The 18,660-nt window shown below is 33.4% G+C and overlaps 1 protein-coding gene across 1 annotated transcript in view; it reads right to left on the bottom strand.

Annotated features, from left to right (window-relative positions):
• The window catches only part of LOC133184268 (multidrug resistance-associated protein 1-like), a 47,862-nt gene that overhangs the window by 9,470 nt on the left and 19,732 nt on the right, over positions 1–18,660 (bottom strand). Inside the window, exons 2-22 of the mRNA XM_061319247.1 lie at positions 18,165–18,341; positions 17,347–17,472; positions 16,866–16,994; positions 16,257–16,370; positions 14,467–14,528; positions 14,213–14,356; positions 13,710–13,973; positions 11,390–11,582; positions 10,807–11,127; positions 9,543–9,680; positions 7,871–8,102; positions 7,660–7,726; positions 7,350–7,476; positions 7,044–7,220; positions 6,673–6,840; positions 6,202–6,394; positions 3,536–3,617; positions 2,805–2,946; positions 1,509–1,743; positions 835–1,145; positions 31–230 (exon numbers count right to left, since the gene is read on the bottom strand). Coding sequence (XP_061175231.1) covers positions 31–230; positions 835–1,145; positions 1,509–1,743; positions 2,805–2,946; positions 3,536–3,617; positions 6,202–6,394; positions 6,673–6,840; positions 7,044–7,220; positions 7,350–7,476; positions 7,660–7,726; positions 7,871–8,102; positions 9,543–9,680; positions 10,807–11,127; positions 11,390–11,582; positions 13,710–13,973; positions 14,213–14,356; positions 14,467–14,528; positions 16,257–16,370; positions 16,866–16,994; positions 17,347–17,472; positions 18,165–18,341 — 3,602 coding nt within the window. The remainder of the gene's footprint in view (positions 1–30; positions 231–834; positions 1,146–1,508; positions 1,744–2,804; positions 2,947–3,535; positions 3,618–6,201; positions 6,395–6,672; positions 6,841–7,043; positions 7,221–7,349; positions 7,477–7,659; positions 7,727–7,870; positions 8,103–9,542; positions 9,681–10,806; positions 11,128–11,389; positions 11,583–13,709; positions 13,974–14,212; positions 14,357–14,466; positions 14,529–16,256; positions 16,371–16,865; positions 16,995–17,346; positions 17,473–18,164; positions 18,342–18,660) is intronic.

The following is an 18,660-nucleotide window of genomic DNA, read 5'->3' as shown; positions in this document are numbered from 1 at the left end:
TAACAAGCAATGCTGCCAATAATGCTTCACCTATTAGCAGTGTTGCTGGCAAAGGTGAACACCTGGTTTTTGTCTACTCGTTTTTGGGACTCGAGAATAAACTCGTTCTGTAACCCAAAGGCTCGGATCACACTTGCTCCAGTGACGGTCTCACCAAAATGGCTGTAGATAGGAGAACGTGTCTTGGACTCTAATCGTTTTAGCTGACGGGAGGTTGCAATGTAAAATCTCTGCAAAATTAAAGTAGAATTCATCAGCCTTTTGAAAAAGCTCAATGAATTCTCTGTGCATAAAAATGATATCCTTATCAGAATCTTGGAGCACAAACATGTATGATTCTATGTGTCTAAGAACTGAAGTATTTTGTCTCCCTACTCAAAGGAAGAAGGTATATATTTACCGCTATAAATGTCTGTGTGCAATGTTACAAATTATGACCAGTCCATAATTTAAAACTTCTGATTTGAATACATTCAAATTTATTTTGATGTGAATATTTGACTTTTAATCATAGCTACTCCACAAAGATAAAGTACACTGGGCATTTAGATACTAAGAACATTTCAGACTTTACCTTGGGATTTTTCAAGTAAAAGAAGAACTGGAAATTAACATTCCATTGCAAATATTTGTGTAACTCAAACCTCCAATAATTTCACAAGCATTGGAGAAAATTATGAAAGTTTGTTTTCATGAATGATGGCTATGAATGCAGTATTTGCATTTTGTATGTCTTGGTAATTCAAGGAATTGGGGAAAAAATTGCTGTTTACATGTACTAAAGGAGCCATGATAAAAAAAAATCAAAGTTCATTTATGCCAAGATATGTATACCTGTGCCAGAAAGTAAAGAATCCCCAAAGGCAGGATAACAGTCATAAATATTGGGGTACTGAATGAGATGACGATTAATGCTCCCAAAACCATCAATAGGCTGTCCGCAAACATAAAAAATGTATTAGGCAACTCTCCATCAATGGTGCTGATGTCGTCAGAGAATCTATTTACTATGCGACCCACAGGGGTCGTATCAAAGAAGGACATGGGTGAGCGCACAATGTTGAACAGCATTTTCTGGTGGAGAGTCCTTGAGGCTATAATGGTGCGGATCACAAAGACGAACTGTATGATTACTATGAATGCAGCTGAAAAGATAAAACAAAATATCTATTTTATTCAATAAAATATCCTTCATATGATGAAATTCTAAGATTTAAGTGTGTTTTTCTTTTTTCAGTATACTGATCGCTACATTTTTTGAGACAACTATTTGAATAAGTTAATTATTTGATATTTATAAGCAAGAAAATTTTTTCATAAATTTTGGTTTTGTTGCATATTCAATACGAATTTAAGAAGAAACAGTCTCAATTAATTTAACTAAAATAAAGTTTTTGCAAATAACATGAGATATAGGGTACTTATTTTGAAAGCTTGTACAATTACTAGTTTTCTATAAACAAATTATTAATTTTTTTTCCAACTATTATCATGCTTTTGACAATTACCCTGTGCTGCTCCCAAGCCACCATAAATACCAAAGTAGAAGTCGTTCCTCTCCCTGCGCAGTGAACTGTTCCCGAAGACGGAGGAATTCTTCAGAGTGGCATCCTCTGTCCAATAACTTACCCAAGTCGTGGAAAATATATTGACGGCAATGAAAATAATATACAGCACTATATATAGTATGAAATAAGGCATTCCTAAGGCTCGTGCATACTCTAAAAACACACTTAGCTTCACCTGAAAACAGAAAATAGGCATTTATGAGATAGGTATCTTTTAAATTGACAATTTGATTGTCATTATATAAGTCTAGCTCTTTTCTTAAGGGAGATCGACCCTCTGCTGAATGAATCATTTTAAGGAAGTTATTAAGATAATTTTCAAACATGAAATGGAAATAAATCTATAATATTTACATTTGCAAATATTTTCCCTTTTATAACACTATCTAAGCAAGGTGTATTTACTACTGTGTAAAAATAAGTTCGTCACATGTTCTTTAATTCATTGTTCAGTCATAAACAATTGACATAATTTCACAGTGACGTCATAAGCGGTAGACGAGTTCAACACACTAAATTTAAACTGTTGAAGTTTGGAAAAAAATTAAATCATTTTATGGGTTTAAAACTTTAGTACATAATATACATTGTAAATCAATCTCAAATGTAAATACAAGTAATAAGGTATAATTTAAAGTTTTATCGGGATGTAAGTACGGGTTGGCAGTGATCAAATCTACCATAAAGCCCTCAGGCTTTATGGGATTTGATCACATGACCAACAGGTATTTACATCCCGATAAAAGTTTTAAAATGTTACCTCATTTCTTAAATGTAAGCAGATCTAACATTATCAAATAGGGCCAAATTTGACTAAATTATTTTTGAAGATGAAAATTTCATAGATTTCAATCCAAGAGTTACATGTATCATTCTAACCAGATGTCATACTTCCTTGAGGAAAGTCTTAGTTTTCATTAATTAAATAAAAAAAATCTTCTCTTCAGGAAATTCTTGAAGCTGCAATGATAAAGTCCTCTCCAATTTTTTTTTTTTTTTTTTTTTTTTTTTTTTTTTTTTGGTTTTGTTTTTTGTGGGAGAATGTCAAAAAATTATGAAAGCTACATTATTGCTTCTAGATGTTTTGTGAGACCTTTAATAATCTCAGTGTTTTACATGTATATTTCGTATTTTAAAAATTCCTTCGAGTTATCAAGACATTTGATGCAAACTATAAAAATCATGAAAACTTAGTTCTTACATTTTTTTTCACAGAGAAGGGTACTGAATACTTACACTGCCTATTTCAGCTTTTTCCTCTTCTATAAGTTTGTGGGTCTCTGTAGGTTTATTCTTTTTCTCCACCGTTTTCTCGTCTTTCTGTTTCACACTACGCTGACGAAGCAAAGTCTTTTTTTCACTTTCAGACTCCGACACCCTGAAAAAATTTGAAATCCTCAATTAAAATTCTTCAATATCTTTTGTAGATTTACTTTTTTATTTTTTTTTGGGGGGGGGGGGGGGGGGGGGAGAGATAAGAAGAATAAAGAATGGATTTAATTTTGTCAAAACAAATAGCCATGCAGTGCAAGAGCTTTTTTTTCATTGACAAAGTTTTTTTAATACACAATGAAAAATCTGCATAATAAAGTAACCTTTTCCCTGTGAAGAATGCATTTTATCCATGCAGTTTTAATATTTGTTTATTGTTTACTTTTAGGAAATAGTTCCATCAAGAGTAGGATTTTTTCATAATTAAGAAATGAAATTATAGGTTATACAAATAGCTTTATGGGAGTTGGTTAGATTTTATCAAGCTGGACGTTAAGCATTATAACAAACAGGCCAAAATGGAGTCAAGCTTGATAAATGTTTAGTTAAGTGTTTCAATACTGCATAGCACTGACATAAACAATTAGTGTCCATCAAAATATAAATAAATCTTTACCGAGATGAGCAACACATTTTTAAAGTTCTAACTTATAATAAATTATAAAATATTGATAAAGATTATATTCTCTGAAAACCTTCTGCCATCACCGTCCTCATCCGACGTTACTGATGTCACCGATATCAGTCGCTGTAGGATTTTCTCCTTGGCTTCTCGCACTAGTAAAAATTTGAAAAAAAATATGAATTATTTCGTCAGAAGAAAACACACTATTTTTTAATAAATAAAGATTCTTTGAGTATTTTTTTAATTGATTCAGAGTATTTTTGATACTTTTTTAAAGAGAGGGAAAGAAAAAATTCTGATTCTAGGACCACAATAATGTTGCAGTATTACTTCTTGTATAAAAGTATTTTCAAATTTTATCTTTCTTATATCTTTACAAATTACCGGTATTTTAATCTGTAAAATATAACATCTGGTTATTGCATGTGTAAATTACAGTGTACAAATATGTTACGCTTGTGTAAAAAAAAAAACACAAGGCCACTAGTCTCATCATTTATTGTATAGTTACCATGGAAAAAGTTGGTAAAAGTATGTGAGCCAATGTGAGGCTGACTTGGTTGAACTACAACACTGTGCAACTTTAAAAAAAATTATATTGATGTGCAATTACATTTTATTTTCCCTTGGATTGAAATGTCGCACATTCATTGGTTTAAACCCAACACGTGACTGCCAGCTATATTTTTATGTCCAGTAGGTGAGAATATCTCGCAATATGGTAAATGATTTGCATTTACATTATGATATTGGAAATCATTTATTAAGGAAACAACTTTGATGTCAGATTTGTTATGTTTGCATCACAAGTGATGGTAACTTTGAGATTTGCTCAAACCAGGGACAAGCATTTAAAATTAGGACTAGGCATAAACAGAAACAAATTATTTAAAGTAAACAGAGGTACCTCAAAGATAACTAATGGCAGCAGAAGGTGAGATTGATGATTTTGAAGAGTTTGACTGAATGATATTGGACAGGACTTGATAGTCGAGATGAAGGGACATTAAATTTAGACAATTTAAATATGTTGAATTCCATGATCTTGATCATCTCTTCTTGCAGGCCTGTCTGTGGTACTAGGGGGTCGATGAGGGCTCCCATTGTCTTAAGAATATTCTTTTGCTTTAGATTCTGTATTATTTAAGTGCTGTGCAACCCTTCCGCCCCCCCCCCCCCCCCACACACACACACAGACACACTTTTTCTTGCAGTAAGGAGGAAGGTGTGTCAGTGCCATGTAATTGCCTAAAAAATTTCCAAAAATTTAGAGGAAGATCCTACCACCTCCCAAGTTTTGTCAATTATTTTTCTCTTGTTTGTCAATTATTTTTGGCTGCCCCCCCCCCCCCCCCCTTGATAAACTGGGGTTGATACAGGCCTGTCTTGTGTTTATGTGTCTCAAACTATAATCCTTATAAAAATGAACCACATACATGTATTAGGTTTGTTATTGACTGTCTACAGAAGTAAATCGGGTGGATCAATTTCATAGATGGCTCAGCTCCACCTCGATGTCTATGAAATTGATCAACCCAATATATTTCTGTAGACAGTCAGTAACAAACCTAATAAGTAGGGATGTCAATTTTTAACCGGTCAACCGATTATTTGATGGGAACGATGGCAATCGGTTAGAAAATCTGTAATCGATTAGTCAAAAAAAAATTAAAATATTTGTAAAATTGAACGCAATCTTCTTAAAATTCATTTTTAAAAAAGAAATCCTTGCTTAAAACGTTGATAATTTAGATTTTCAAATATCTATTTAAGCTGATTTGGTGATAGTTATGGCTCTCCAGATAAAAATTGCGGAGGTAATCGGTCAGTCTGTGATGTGTAAATTACTGTTAAAACACCATGTCGTTAATCCTGGTGTACCGTTATTCATTAATGATAATTTAATCAACGTTGAGCACTGTGAATTGGTATGTATATCTTTTGCAGTTATCTATCAAATTAAATTATAAAACAAGCATCATAAATTAAGTGATACAGTTTAGACTTAGTTTTGATTTTGGTGACAATGATGAACTTGTGTGCCATCCGCTTGGAAAATTATCCATGATTTCTCAGGCATGTTTCATGGTTTCCTGAATTTTTTCTTGTCTATTGAAATAAAAAATATATGCATGTAGTTTTCTGATCAAGAATAAAGACAAATAGAATGTTTTTAACTTCTAACATCTTTTTTAAGTCTTCTTGTGCTTATAGGAATAGAGCTACTTGAAAAATAGTCAAGAAAATGTTTAGTTTGATACGATTAACCGGTTAATCGGTCGGAATGTCTTGTGGTTAACCGATTAGCATTTCTGTATTCAATTGCCATCCCTACTGATAAGTAATATTGTTAGCTTTAATTGTGATGTGTACAAACTATTACCATAAACACTCCATACCATTCACATCTCTGCCCTCAGATTGAATATTTTCGAGTGATGAACTCACACAAGAGAAACCTGGAAAGCTATACTTTCTATATCTGTTTATGACATTATGTTTATAAATCTTTATTGAGTTTGTAAAATCTACTGTACTAAGACTAATACTTAGCACATAATTTTTTACTGTCAAACAAGTAGACACACCACAATCAACAATATCTACCCAAGATTCAAAACAAATGCATGCAAAGAAAACTTTATAAGACAAGATAAGCACTTTTCCAAATACATAAACCTTAAAATCCTACAATTCCTATTTACATGTAGACACTTTTAGCACATAAAATCCCACCTTCTGGATCCTCCTCAGTTTCCTCTTTCTCTTTGTCAGCAGTGAGGTACGTGCTGAGGAACTCGGCAAATGGTCCAGCATGGTCCACTAGCTCCTCATATGTCCCAACCTCTGATACACTGCCATTAACCAACACGACAATCTTGTCTACTTTTGGCAGCCAGTGTATTCCATGAGTGACCAATACTCTTGTCTACAAATATTTGTAGTCACTTCATCATACATTAATATCTAAGTCATGATTCGATGCATAAGAATATCAAAACTTCAAAACTGTGTCATTTGATTCTGATGATTAAACATACACATGATAAGAGGTAGATGTACACCAGATGGAATGAATATCTTGAAAAAAAAATACATAATACAGAATCTGGAGCACTTGGCAATATAATTCAATCATATTCATTCAGTGCTTAATAGAAAAAAAATGGCAATCTTTCTCTTGGGGTCCTCTTTATATATGTTCACCTTGTTTTTGAGCATCCCTGTATTTCCAATGACTTCATCAAACAAATGTTTGCCAACATGGGAATCTACAGCAGACAGAGGATCATCTAGAAGATAGATGTCTGTGTCATGGTATACAGCTCTGGCCAAACTCACCCTCTGCTTTTGTCCACCACTAAGATTAACTCCCTGAAGAAAATTCCAAATATTTTTCTTGCATCAAAATTAAACTGAATGTTTCTCACATGTAACACACCAAACTTCTTACAATAGAGATAAAGATTTTAAAATTTTGATGAATTACTGATCTTTCATTTTAATGAATTTGACAAAAATATATATCTGGAAACAATTTAAATCACAAGTCATCAAGTCACAGAAAAATAACCTACATTTTCTCCTATTTCTGTCTGGTCCCCAGATGGCAGTATATCAATGTCTGGCTGTAGAGCACACTCTTTGATAACTTTCTGGTAGAAAGCAGATCTCATCGGCCGACTGAATAAAATGTTGTTTTGCACACTGTTGTTCTGAATCCAGGCTTGTTGGGGAACGTACGCCACAGTACCCTGTTGTAAAGAGGGTCATAAGTGTCCGTGTCAAACTTTTTAAACAATTACAGTGACCACATAAAGCAATTTCAAATAGACCAAAAAATATTGGGATCTCTCGGTTTTGTTCAATTCAAATTCCCTTACCCTGACATTAACTTGACCTTTGACCTTGATCATTTCTCCCAATATGGCCGACAGTATGGATGATTTTCCTGATCCCACCTGTCCTACTATGGCCACTAGACTGCCCTCTTCAACAGTCAGATCAATGCTGGAAAACGATCAAAGATGTCTAGAAACACTATCAAAAATAAGGTGCTGCACATTTGGAAAAAAATATATATAAATTTGATAGCACTGTTTGTGCCTAATACATGTATGTCTTTTTATCATACAGTTTGTATTCATGAATGAAGAGGAAGTCTGTATAAAGTGACTGCATTTTTAATCTTACTTTTTCAAGCATTCACCAACTTCAGGATCCCACATAAAGCTGCCTTGATTTATGGTTATTGCATCATCTGAAACCAAACCCTAACCATATACATTTCATGCAACACACACAGTCAAATACAATGTAATTACATTGTATATATTTGTGTTTACTTCAATGTTACTCTAAACATTATTGTAAAAGAAAAAACGGTAATCAATCAATAAGATACCTCCCATACGACTGTGTGATACACACTCAGGGTCCAGGTCTTGATTGTTCAGGAAATTCTTCAGCCTATTGAGTGAGACAACAGCTTTCACTACCTCTGTCATTATGTATGGGGCCATATTCACAGCAAAACGTAGAATATTAAGCAGCGTAATTCCAACAAAGGCCACTTCCGGAGACAGGAAATGTGTGTCAATGGTATAAACGTAAACACCGAATGTTAGCATTGAAACCTGGCAAAAAAGTCATTACCATGAAAGATAACTAGAAAAATAGATGAAATTTCAACAGGATCACATTTATTATTACTTTAACTTACTGTAGATCACCATATATTTCTGACACCTTATTTTTGTGAGATTGTAATTTGGTATTCATATGCGAGACATAATTTTCACAAAATTTGATTTTTGTTCTATATAATCTTTACTTACACAAATTAACACGAGAATTAATTTTCGCGAGGAGATCTAGCATAATTATGCGAATGTAAAGTTCTCACAAATAAAAATTGATTTACAGTAATACATGTATAAGCTTTTAAGGAGGAGAAGGACCTTGAGCTGAAAAAATACTTGTCATTCAATTTTTTTCATATTTTGTATATTTCTAATTAAGTATGTCCACATATCTTAAAGCAGTTATATCATTAGGTTTCTTATCTTATTTTGGAGATATTGATTGACAAATACTATGCCCTACAGTATCTAAGTGGAGTTTTAATTCTCCATGTTTCCGGGCTCATTACTCTGTCCATAATGGGATTTTTTAAGCATATATAAAAAATATCAAAGTGGACATGTATCTTTTAAAATATTTCAGGGTATAACTAGGATTTAAAGTTCGAAAAAGCAAGTTTTGACTATCACACTGCATCTGGATAGGGAAAATTACGCACTTTTTAAGACAACTTGAACAATAAAAAACGTTATTTACACAAAATTCTATCATTCAATATTTTTTAATTTACGTTGAAATGCAAATCCTTCAAATTGTTGATTAACTGTAAAAATTTCGTATGATGAAGCTGACCTCATTATTTCACAGGACATCGTTAAAGAGGACATAAGCATGACAAAAACGGGTCATGTTACATTTCTCTAGTACGGGAAAAACCAACTATGACGTCACACGTAAGCTTAATAAGCGAAATAGGATACCTACATAAGATTTCCATCATTAGCCATGCAAAAATAATTTTTGTGTTCCTCGTTTCTCAAAATATTTCATCATATACTGATTAAGACCTGTTTTTACATAATAATACCGCCCCTGTGTTCACCGAGTATGATCTTGCTGTACTAACAGATCGTGTATGACGTCACCGACTTGTTGGACGCGCAGTTTAGGGAAACAGAGGAGTGGATCAATCTTTTTCATAATTTGTTATTGTTTACAAGAATGTTAAAACTTTTTTATTTTTTTAATATAAGATGCTAATTTAAGATTAAAAATTGTCAAAAAATTATACAAGAACAGATGCTTTACACGTTTTGCACTTATATAAACGGAGACTATGACGTAGTTAAACAGAGTCATGTGACCATGTGTCCTTCATTCCCTTAATGAGTTCTCAAAAATGGCATGTTAATTTAAACCATACATGAATACATGAATGTACATGTTGCAATTTACATGTACAACAACGCATTATTGAAGGGTGTTGTGTTTACCATATATGGAGCCAATATCCAGGATAGCCAGAAGAAGAGACCAATCATGCTCTCCTTTTTTAAGATGCTTAATTCCACATTACGAATAGCCTCTATCTTCTCTTTGAAGGACATTTCCCAGGCATATAATTTCAGAATCTACATGTAAAAGAAAAATGATAGGTTTGCATGATTATACAGTGCATGTTCTACAAGTGTGAACCAATCCTACCAAAGAATATGATATGCATAAGTGCTAATCTTAAGAAATAATTAAATATTACGTGCAGTGTATGTAAATATTTAAATTCAAATAAAGAATGTAAGAAATGTTCACGTTTCTGTAGAGCAATTACTTGTAAATGAAGTATACTCCCTCAATAAGAAATAAATCAACTAATTAAATGACTAATATGATCTTATAGGCTAGTACTTATGCTGGTCACAGACAAAACACAGCACATATACATCATCTAACTTAACGCTGCTGTGGACAAATTAAGTCACCGAAATATAGTCGGTCAGATGCAACATCCCAACCAGTCAATGAAAGAGATACTGTAGAAGCATAAATTTTCATGTGGATAACATTTCGTTGATTTGTCATCTAAAAGATTTTGTGGGCACTAAAATTTCATTGTTTTGAAAGTAGCCCTACTCAATTTATAGTCATATAAAATTTTGTGCAGGATTTTTTTTTGTTGATGATTGTTAACAACAAATAAACAAAATTAAATCCCCAACAAAGATTTCTGCTTTTACAGTAATTGAACCATAAGATGAAGATTAAATACAGACATGTATCACAATAAACAACATAAGTGTTAGTTCAGTTTTAAAACCACTTCTAAAATAAATTTTAAACTTAAACTTCAAGTTACAGAAAAAAACTTGTACTGTGAGTACTGAGATCAAAAACTGAGTGGTATAGGAGGAGTTGTAGATAAGAGATGGGTACCCAAATATTAGAGAAAGTGTCGTAGTGTCCATGTTTTGCTATAGAAAATCTGCTGCAGATCAAAATATAAAATAGGTGGTGCACAGTTACACTATATAATAAATATTCTAAAAGTCTCAATAAATTTTATTCAGTGATATAGGAGGATTTGTGAATGAGAGATAGATATCCCCAGGTGTTACATATCTCCTGCTTTTCAAGATGATGGGGGGGAGGGGGTATAAAAATGTTCATAAAATGCTTGACAGGCAGATATGGTGATTCTTGTACACCCAAACAACTTTGTGGTGTTGGTGGTAGGGGAGGGGGGATATAATGAAATAATACCTTGATACCATTCAGAACTTCTGTCAGGAGTTTTATACGGTTGTCTTTTTCTTTCATCTTGGCTTTCTGCAATGTCTGCATTTTACTCATGATGAATCCATTGAAAGGAAACAAAAGAATAATGAATCCTAGACCAGCAAACATGGCATATTTAAAAGTGTCATACAGGAAGTAGAGGGCGACACCTGTCTGCAGCAGAGATGACCAGGCTGACCACAGATAAGGGATCAAATGTTGAATATTCTCTGTGTCCACTGACATCAAGTTAACAATTTCACCCACAGTTGAACCCTTTCTTGCTTCGTTGTTCATTGTTAAAGCCTAAAATATTGAAGAAATCAGAAATTAGATCTTCATTTATATTTAAAATATTTTCCAGATTCTTTTAAACTCACAGCTTGCATAAGAAAAAATTAAAGCTAAGCACCCTTCCCCACTGTTGAAGCAGTATAATAAAACACTTTATAAAGACAAGTACCCCACTCCACCCTTATACCCTCCAGCTTAGGCAACCACAGAAAGGACAGCTTTTAAAGAAATCTGCCATCTTGTAAAACATGCAACAAAAAAGAGCTTCCCTTACCTTTTTATACACAGCTGACACTAAACAAGCCCTGATTCTGAGTCCTAATGCCACACTCCAGTAGAATAGCTGATGGAAGAAAACAGACTGCAGAAGCACGGTCAGGAAAAAGCCGGCCGCCAACACATAGCCTTTCCAGTTTTCCCTCCATGTGGTGTCATTGGGGTCATTCTTAGAAAACTGGATTAGGTACCTGAAACAAAAAAAAATTAAAGTTTCACAAAGAGTTTATTTTTAGTACTGCAAACATACTTTTTAGGTCACCTGAGTCACTGCGTTAACATTTGAACATTTTTAGCTTCTTCTCTGAAATCATTTAACCAATTTCAACCAAATTTGGAATATAGCATCTATGGGTGTTGTGAAAATTGTGAATTTCATGGTTCCTGCCCCCCTGGGGCCTGAGGGGTGGGGCTAAAACCACCAAAATTAATGCAATCTTTAAAAATCTTCTTCTTTACTCCTGGACATCAAGCAGTCAAACTGTTGGCATCATTGTAATAAGCATTGAGCCCTCTACCAAAATTGTGAAATTCATGGCCCCAGGGTCAGGGGTTCTGGCCCCAAGGTGGGGCTATATACCGGTAGATCATACAGTGAAAGTGCATTATTTCTTTGAAAATCTTCTTCTCTGCTCCTGGGTATTAAATAAACTAACTAAGTACATAGTTATGATGAGCAAGAGTGCCTCTTCCAAAATTGTGAATTTCATGGCCCCAGGGTCAGGGGGGTTCAGGTGTTAGGGTGGGGCTCTATTGATTATATAGTGAAAATGCCTTAATTCTTGGAAACTCTTTTTCTCTGCTCCTGGGTATTAAATAAACTAACTAAGTACATAGTTATAATGCGCAAGAGAGCCTCTTCCAAATTTGTGAATTTCGTGGCCCCTGGGTCAGGGGTTCAGGTGTTAGGGCGGGGCTCTATTGATTATATAGGGAAAATGCATAAAGTCTTTCAAAATTTTCTTCTCTTTCAAACAAAGGAAATGCATGGTTATGATAAGGAAGAATGCCTCTTCCAAAACTGTGAAATTCATTGCCCTAGGGTCAGGGGTTCTGGTGATGGGGGGGGGGGGGGCTCTATTGATTATATAGTGAAAATGCATAATTTGTTTCAAAATATTCTTTTCTACTACTGGTTATAAAGCAAAAAAACAAGTGTATAGTTATGATGAGCAAGGGTGCTTATTCCAAAATTGTGAGTTAATGGCCAATGGGTAAGATGTTCTGGTGTAAGGATGGGGCTTTATTTATTTAATGATATAGTAAAAATGCATTTCTTTGAAAATCTTCTATGCTTCTTGGCATATTTGAGGCAAACAGAGAAAAGTTTTAGTATGCAAGGGTATTTTTACCAGAATTTTGAACACCTGGACCATTCGGTCAAGTGTTCTGGTCCTGGCCAGTGCTCTATTAACTTGTATTCTGCTGAGAGGAGTTATTCCCCTTTGCCATTCACCTTTGATAATAAATCACTGTAAATAATGTGTTTGAATGCTTAATAGAATAAGAGAATTATGCAAGAATATATATTGTATAATACAAAAAGTACTTTCATAATTTTAATGATCAGGTAGACTTGGAAATAATAGATGAATAAAACTGAGACAAAAATAACTTATCTTTTTTAATTGTTCTTCAAAGGCCAAGAGAGGCCAATGTGAGAAGTAATAATATGGGGTTAAAAAATAGACATTTTGTTAAATAGTCTGCATGGTAATAGTGATAAATGGAGGACAGATAGATACTAGACCAATTATTTTGTTGATGCAAGTCATACTATTTTTCTTGCTTTTGGATCCTCTAAATTGTTGTATTGTACTCAGGTGACCATTAAAGCCCTTGGGCCTTGTTTTCCATGGGGTCATGATTCCATAGAATCACGATTTCTGTACGATGCACAAATAGAAAATTACACAAATCTCTTGAATTAGCCTGATGTGTCCTAAATGAATTTTGAGTACTCTCTTGACGAATTTTCGTAGAAAAAATTGTGACTGTGTACATAGAGTAAATTAATTCCATGCGGAAAAAAGTATGCTTACAGTATTACCGTTATGTGGGAAATTTTTTCTCCCTATTTACTCCACGTTGTAAAATTTAAGAGCCCTAAAGCATCTAACCTTTGTCTAAAAGGCAATGATTTTGTCAAATTTGAATTAATACTAAATGAGGATATTTTCATTGTAATTTGACAATTTAGACCCTGTTTGGATTATACATAATCATAAATGTCATACATACATTTAGGTTCATAATCACTAAATAATAGATATTTTGTATACCAAGTAAGTTTTTAGGTAACTTCTGATTACACTTACTTCAAAAGTTGAGGAAGAACAAAAACAAGAACATCATAAAAAAGCTTGAAAATCTGTGCATGGAGCAGTTCCCATCCAAACGTTTTAAAGAGCACTTTTAACAGAGAGGGGCCTGGAACATTTGTTTCTTTCTTTGATTTTTCTGCTTCACTTTTAGGCAGAAGTGGTGATTTCTCTGACGTTTCCTCCTGTATGCTGGTATAGTGACTTGACTGCTGAGTCACAGTGGTGGAACCTGGCACAACAGAAACTGTCAGGGATTTTCTGGAAAGGGAGATAATTCTAATTAAATGTTAAATCTAAACTGTATGTAAAATTTAAAATTAGCTGCATGTTCTACTTGTATGACTCTCATTTTTTCTTTGGCAATTTTTTTTTTCATGCTTCATTTTCTACTCAGTACACAAGAGAAATCTTGTTATCTATCTTACATTTTATTGGAAATGATTTTGAAAATTTTAAAAGATCTCATCTACATGTATAACAGATGTTAATTCTCTTACTTATTTTTTTGTTCTTGCTTAAATTTGTCCTTTTCTCTCTCCCATTTAGCCTCAAATCTTGGTATGACACTTTTGGACTGTTCTCTTGGATTTAATGAAAATATATCCTCTGTCACCGGTGTTTTGTAGCCAGAAATCATCAAACTGTTAACAGACACAGAATGTGAAACGATTAATAATAATAAAAGTGAAGTGAATTTGAGATTATTCTTAACATCTTGAAATTACTGAATTTTCTTTCAATTTATTGTGACCTGTTTATCCACCAAAACGTTATTCGGGATAAAAATGATGCACGAAGCTCTGGACATTCTTTCTGTAAAATAGATGTCAAATTTAAGTATGAGTATGTAACATGTTAATGTGGTTCTACGACTTTTTTTAATTATTAATTTCCTATATATTCCCTCCTTAAACTATGCTGCCCAATCCTAGCCCTTGGGGCCACAAATATTTTCTTTGCCATAAATAGCATAGAGTTTATTCAGCTACAGTGTTCCTAAAATTTCTTACTGTGACACTCCCTTTTTTTCTTTATCTTGAAAATTTTTATATATACATTGTATGTACATTAGTAAATCAATATGCAATACACGCAATTGTACACCTTATCTATAAATCAATGTTTATATACATGTATTTCAAATTGATTTTTTTTTAAAGATAGCATTACGTCACAACCAGGAAGTTGATCATTTCAAATTAAATGTTAACAATTAATAAAATGTGTGATCCATCTCTTATACGCAACTCCTTTTATACCACTGAAATAAGTTTAATGTAAATACATGTGTGCACTAATTTGTTTATATTTTAAAAATTATTTAATTTTCAATGCCTCCACAACAGTTGAAGTTCCCTGCTGTAATTATAGCTCAACCATCGTGTAAATGGCACAGCAGCAAAACAATTTCTCATTTATACAAGTCCGAAGTTGTAACGTGTCCTAAGTAACAACATTGTCCGAAGTTAGAACCTCACTACCTGGCAATGTTTTAGCCTGTTTACAAGTGATAAATATCACGAAAAGATCTGACGAACCTTGAAAAAGTTGCAGATTGTTCCCAACATCGATCAATGTATCACATGCCTGTGATCAGTGGTAAATGCTAAGTACGAAGCATATTGAACTGTCCGAAATATCAAAACTTTTCCCCCTGACCATTCCCAAAACAATAAGTAATACATTTTGCAATTATCCCTGCTAACTTCCCAGTTCATACTCCTCTTTGAGATTTATTTTGATCAAGTTTAGGGGTAAAGTTTAGCCTCAATAATCTGTATGCTAATAATTCTGACACATGTGACACTTCAACAAAATTTGTGGAGAATCAAATTCATATGTAACGGGAGAGGAGAAAAATGTGACAGACCAGACTGGGATTCGAACCCGTGCCCCCTGAATCTCCGGTCAGGTGCTCTATCGACTGAGCTATCTGGCCACTGGCGATTGAACCCGTCTGACCACCACATTCCTCCCTCCTTAAAGGTCTTTGGCCCCCGAAATGTAACAGCACCAAATGTATTGAGAGAGGAGAAAAATGCGATAGACCAGACCAGGATCTGAACCCAGACCCCCTGAATCTCCAGTCAGTTGCTCTACAAACTGAGCTCTCTGGCCACCGGCGATCGAATCCGTCCGACTGCCATGCATATACATACAAATTTAAAAAGGTTACTTTTCAGTAATATAGAACCTTAATTAACGATAAGCTGGGAAACAAAAGCATCTGGTCTAGTGATGTTTCCTTATTCTCTGTGAAATCACAAATGACAGAAATTTTACTAGCCTAATATAAACCTGATGAAACGTATATTGTTCAATGCCATTTCAAAATGGCCTGCAAAGAACATGTGTAAAGTTACCAATCATTTAAATGTAGCTTTTTCACTTCATTAGTAATCATTCATAATAAATATTCCTTGTTATCAGATGACATGTATGGTTATATATGTTGGACTCAAATAATTTTGACAAGGAGGTCATTTTTTTTTTTAAACAAAGCTATGAAGAATTGCAAGAGTTCATTCTACTTGTACATACCTCTGTTTGTGGTCTGCTGGTTTTGTCTGCTGTACAGTAAAGTATCCACTGAAGAATGGCCAGACCGAAATAAACATTAAAGACACTAAAACTCAAAGGCTTATCCTTGTATTCCTGAAAAAAGATAGACAAACCTTACAAGTCAAATACAATGAACATTCTTCACAAGACTTTTGTAGAAATTGATTGTTATTAGGCAAGTACTGTAAATTATTTGCAACAACTTTAGTCTGTGATTCATCCATTTGAAATCCGTCAGATACTACTGATACTTGCAAATAAGAAATATTCTACATAAATACAATAAATGAATCATCTACAGCCATAAATATTCAAAATTAAAAGAAGGTTGTGAAACTTGCTGCACAAGTGGTTCAATTAAAGACCAATAGGTGCAATCATGAATAAATATTTTTCCGTGTTTTGATGCATATTGTATTCAGATTAAATCATATACATGTACTTCATCAATGTCCATACTACAAATCTAACAATAAAAGCAATAAAGGTACCAAATGATAAAATCTGCTAAAATAACTACCAGTACAAGTCATAATACACATTTACGATAGAGAGTATTTGCTATTATATACATGTACACTGCATTACCTTTGTGATGATCATGTGGTAGAATGGAATAATACATGTTATAATGTTAATGGTCCAATACATGAACAGTACCCCTGAGGTCACAAATCCTTTCTGTCTTTCTAGGAATATGTACAGCAAAACTAAAAGCTATAAAGTAAAACATCAAAAATTAAATACTGTATAGGAAAATTAAAAATGCATTAGTTTACATTGATATATCGGTTGGCAAAATTAGTCCAAGATCACAATAAAAAAATTTATTCCCATGAATTCATAATTTACAAAAATTTTAAGAAAAAAAATTTCCAAGATAATATTATGTTCTTAAGGAAGTATAGTCTGTTAATCAAATTCATAATTGTCTCAAATTTTTTGCAATGTGTATACTTATTATGCATTTAAAACAGCTTCAAAAAGTGTTCTTTTCAGTGTACAATTCTCACAAATGACTAATTAAAAGTATGTATATTTATAAAAGCAAAGCAATGCCAAGACTTACCAGTGTAACTGCTTCTATACATGGCCCAATCAACCAGGCTTTCAAATAAGAGTCTGATGCTGACAAATCATGAGCCGTCGATACTATTTCTATAATTACAGGGGTTAGGGAACATAGAGTTAACACCTGAAAAATAAAAATATTCATAGTAATTATTCATAAAATCAAACAAGATAATTAGTATGTACGCCATTTACAAAACACGGACAGGTCACGGAATCACGGATGTACGGAAATATAGAAAATAGTACAAATCACGGATTGTTTTTGCACGGATGATAAATTTGTCCGTACATTTAAAAAATTATACCTATCATTATGAATATTATTCCGTGAGTTCTGTAATTAAAAATAAAACAATAAAACAATGCACGGAATTTATTTGTCCGGAGAAAAAGTTACAAAATTTTATAACAAAGATTTATAGGATAAACATCATTTATGAACTCTTACAATCCATACATTTGATTGTTTTAGACTTTCTAATTTGTTTTTCATTAAGTGTCGTATTTTGACATCGTGGATGAAACCACTGGCGGCACTTGGTACAATTAAACATGAATCCATGTTCAGGCATCCTGCACGTGCAAAACAACTTCATGTCATATGTAAACTCTATTGACTGTTGTCGTTTGCACAGAGATGACGGAAATTTACGGAAAATTCTGTTAGTTATACAATTCAACAAATGGGGCCTCATTGCTTCAGTATCGAAATGAATATTTTCTGGAAGTCCACCGAAACATATCTCTACGGCATTTGCAAATGTACTTAATTTTAAAATCGAATTAAACTAAATTTTAAAAAATTTAACTTACTACTTTTGTGACAAACTTGAGAGTTACAGGGTTGGGACAGTCTTTTTGTATTGTCAAGTAATAGATATAAAAAGGGGAGGTAATCCACAGCCAGCCACTGGCCACCCAGATCAACACAGTGAACTGGAAGCAGTCTGTGAATTCTGGCCAGCTGTTCCTCCATGTTAGGGTGGTATTCTGAAAAATACATGAAAATTAAATAATAATTCAGCATACTTTATAATGGATCGATGAAATTTCTACAACTTAAATATATTGGCACAAATGTTGACAGAAGAAAGTGTGAGCTTTGAGTTCACAGAAAAAACGTATTATGACCATCTCACATACACATGCAATCATTGATAGGTTAACACTGTGGAGAGAAGCAATTAAGTGTCGGCTGATTCTATTAACAAACATATTTTACCCTATATACCTTATAAAGTAGTAATTTTTTTCTTGTATTTTAAAATTATGAAATATTATTTTAACAAATATTTCATGGACATTTCAA

Source organism: Saccostrea echinata, unplaced genomic scaffold (assembly GCF_033153115.1).
Source record: "Saccostrea echinata isolate AGI-Se365-2 ecotype Australia unplaced genomic scaffold, CSIRO_AGI_Sech_v1 ptg000001l, whole genome shotgun sequence".
Classification (NCBI taxonomy): Eukaryota; Metazoa; Mollusca; class Bivalvia; order Ostreida; family Ostreidae; genus Saccostrea; species Saccostrea echinata.
The sequence above is the reverse complement of the archived record's forward strand: the minus strand, read 5'-3'. Positions and strand labels throughout refer to the sequence as shown.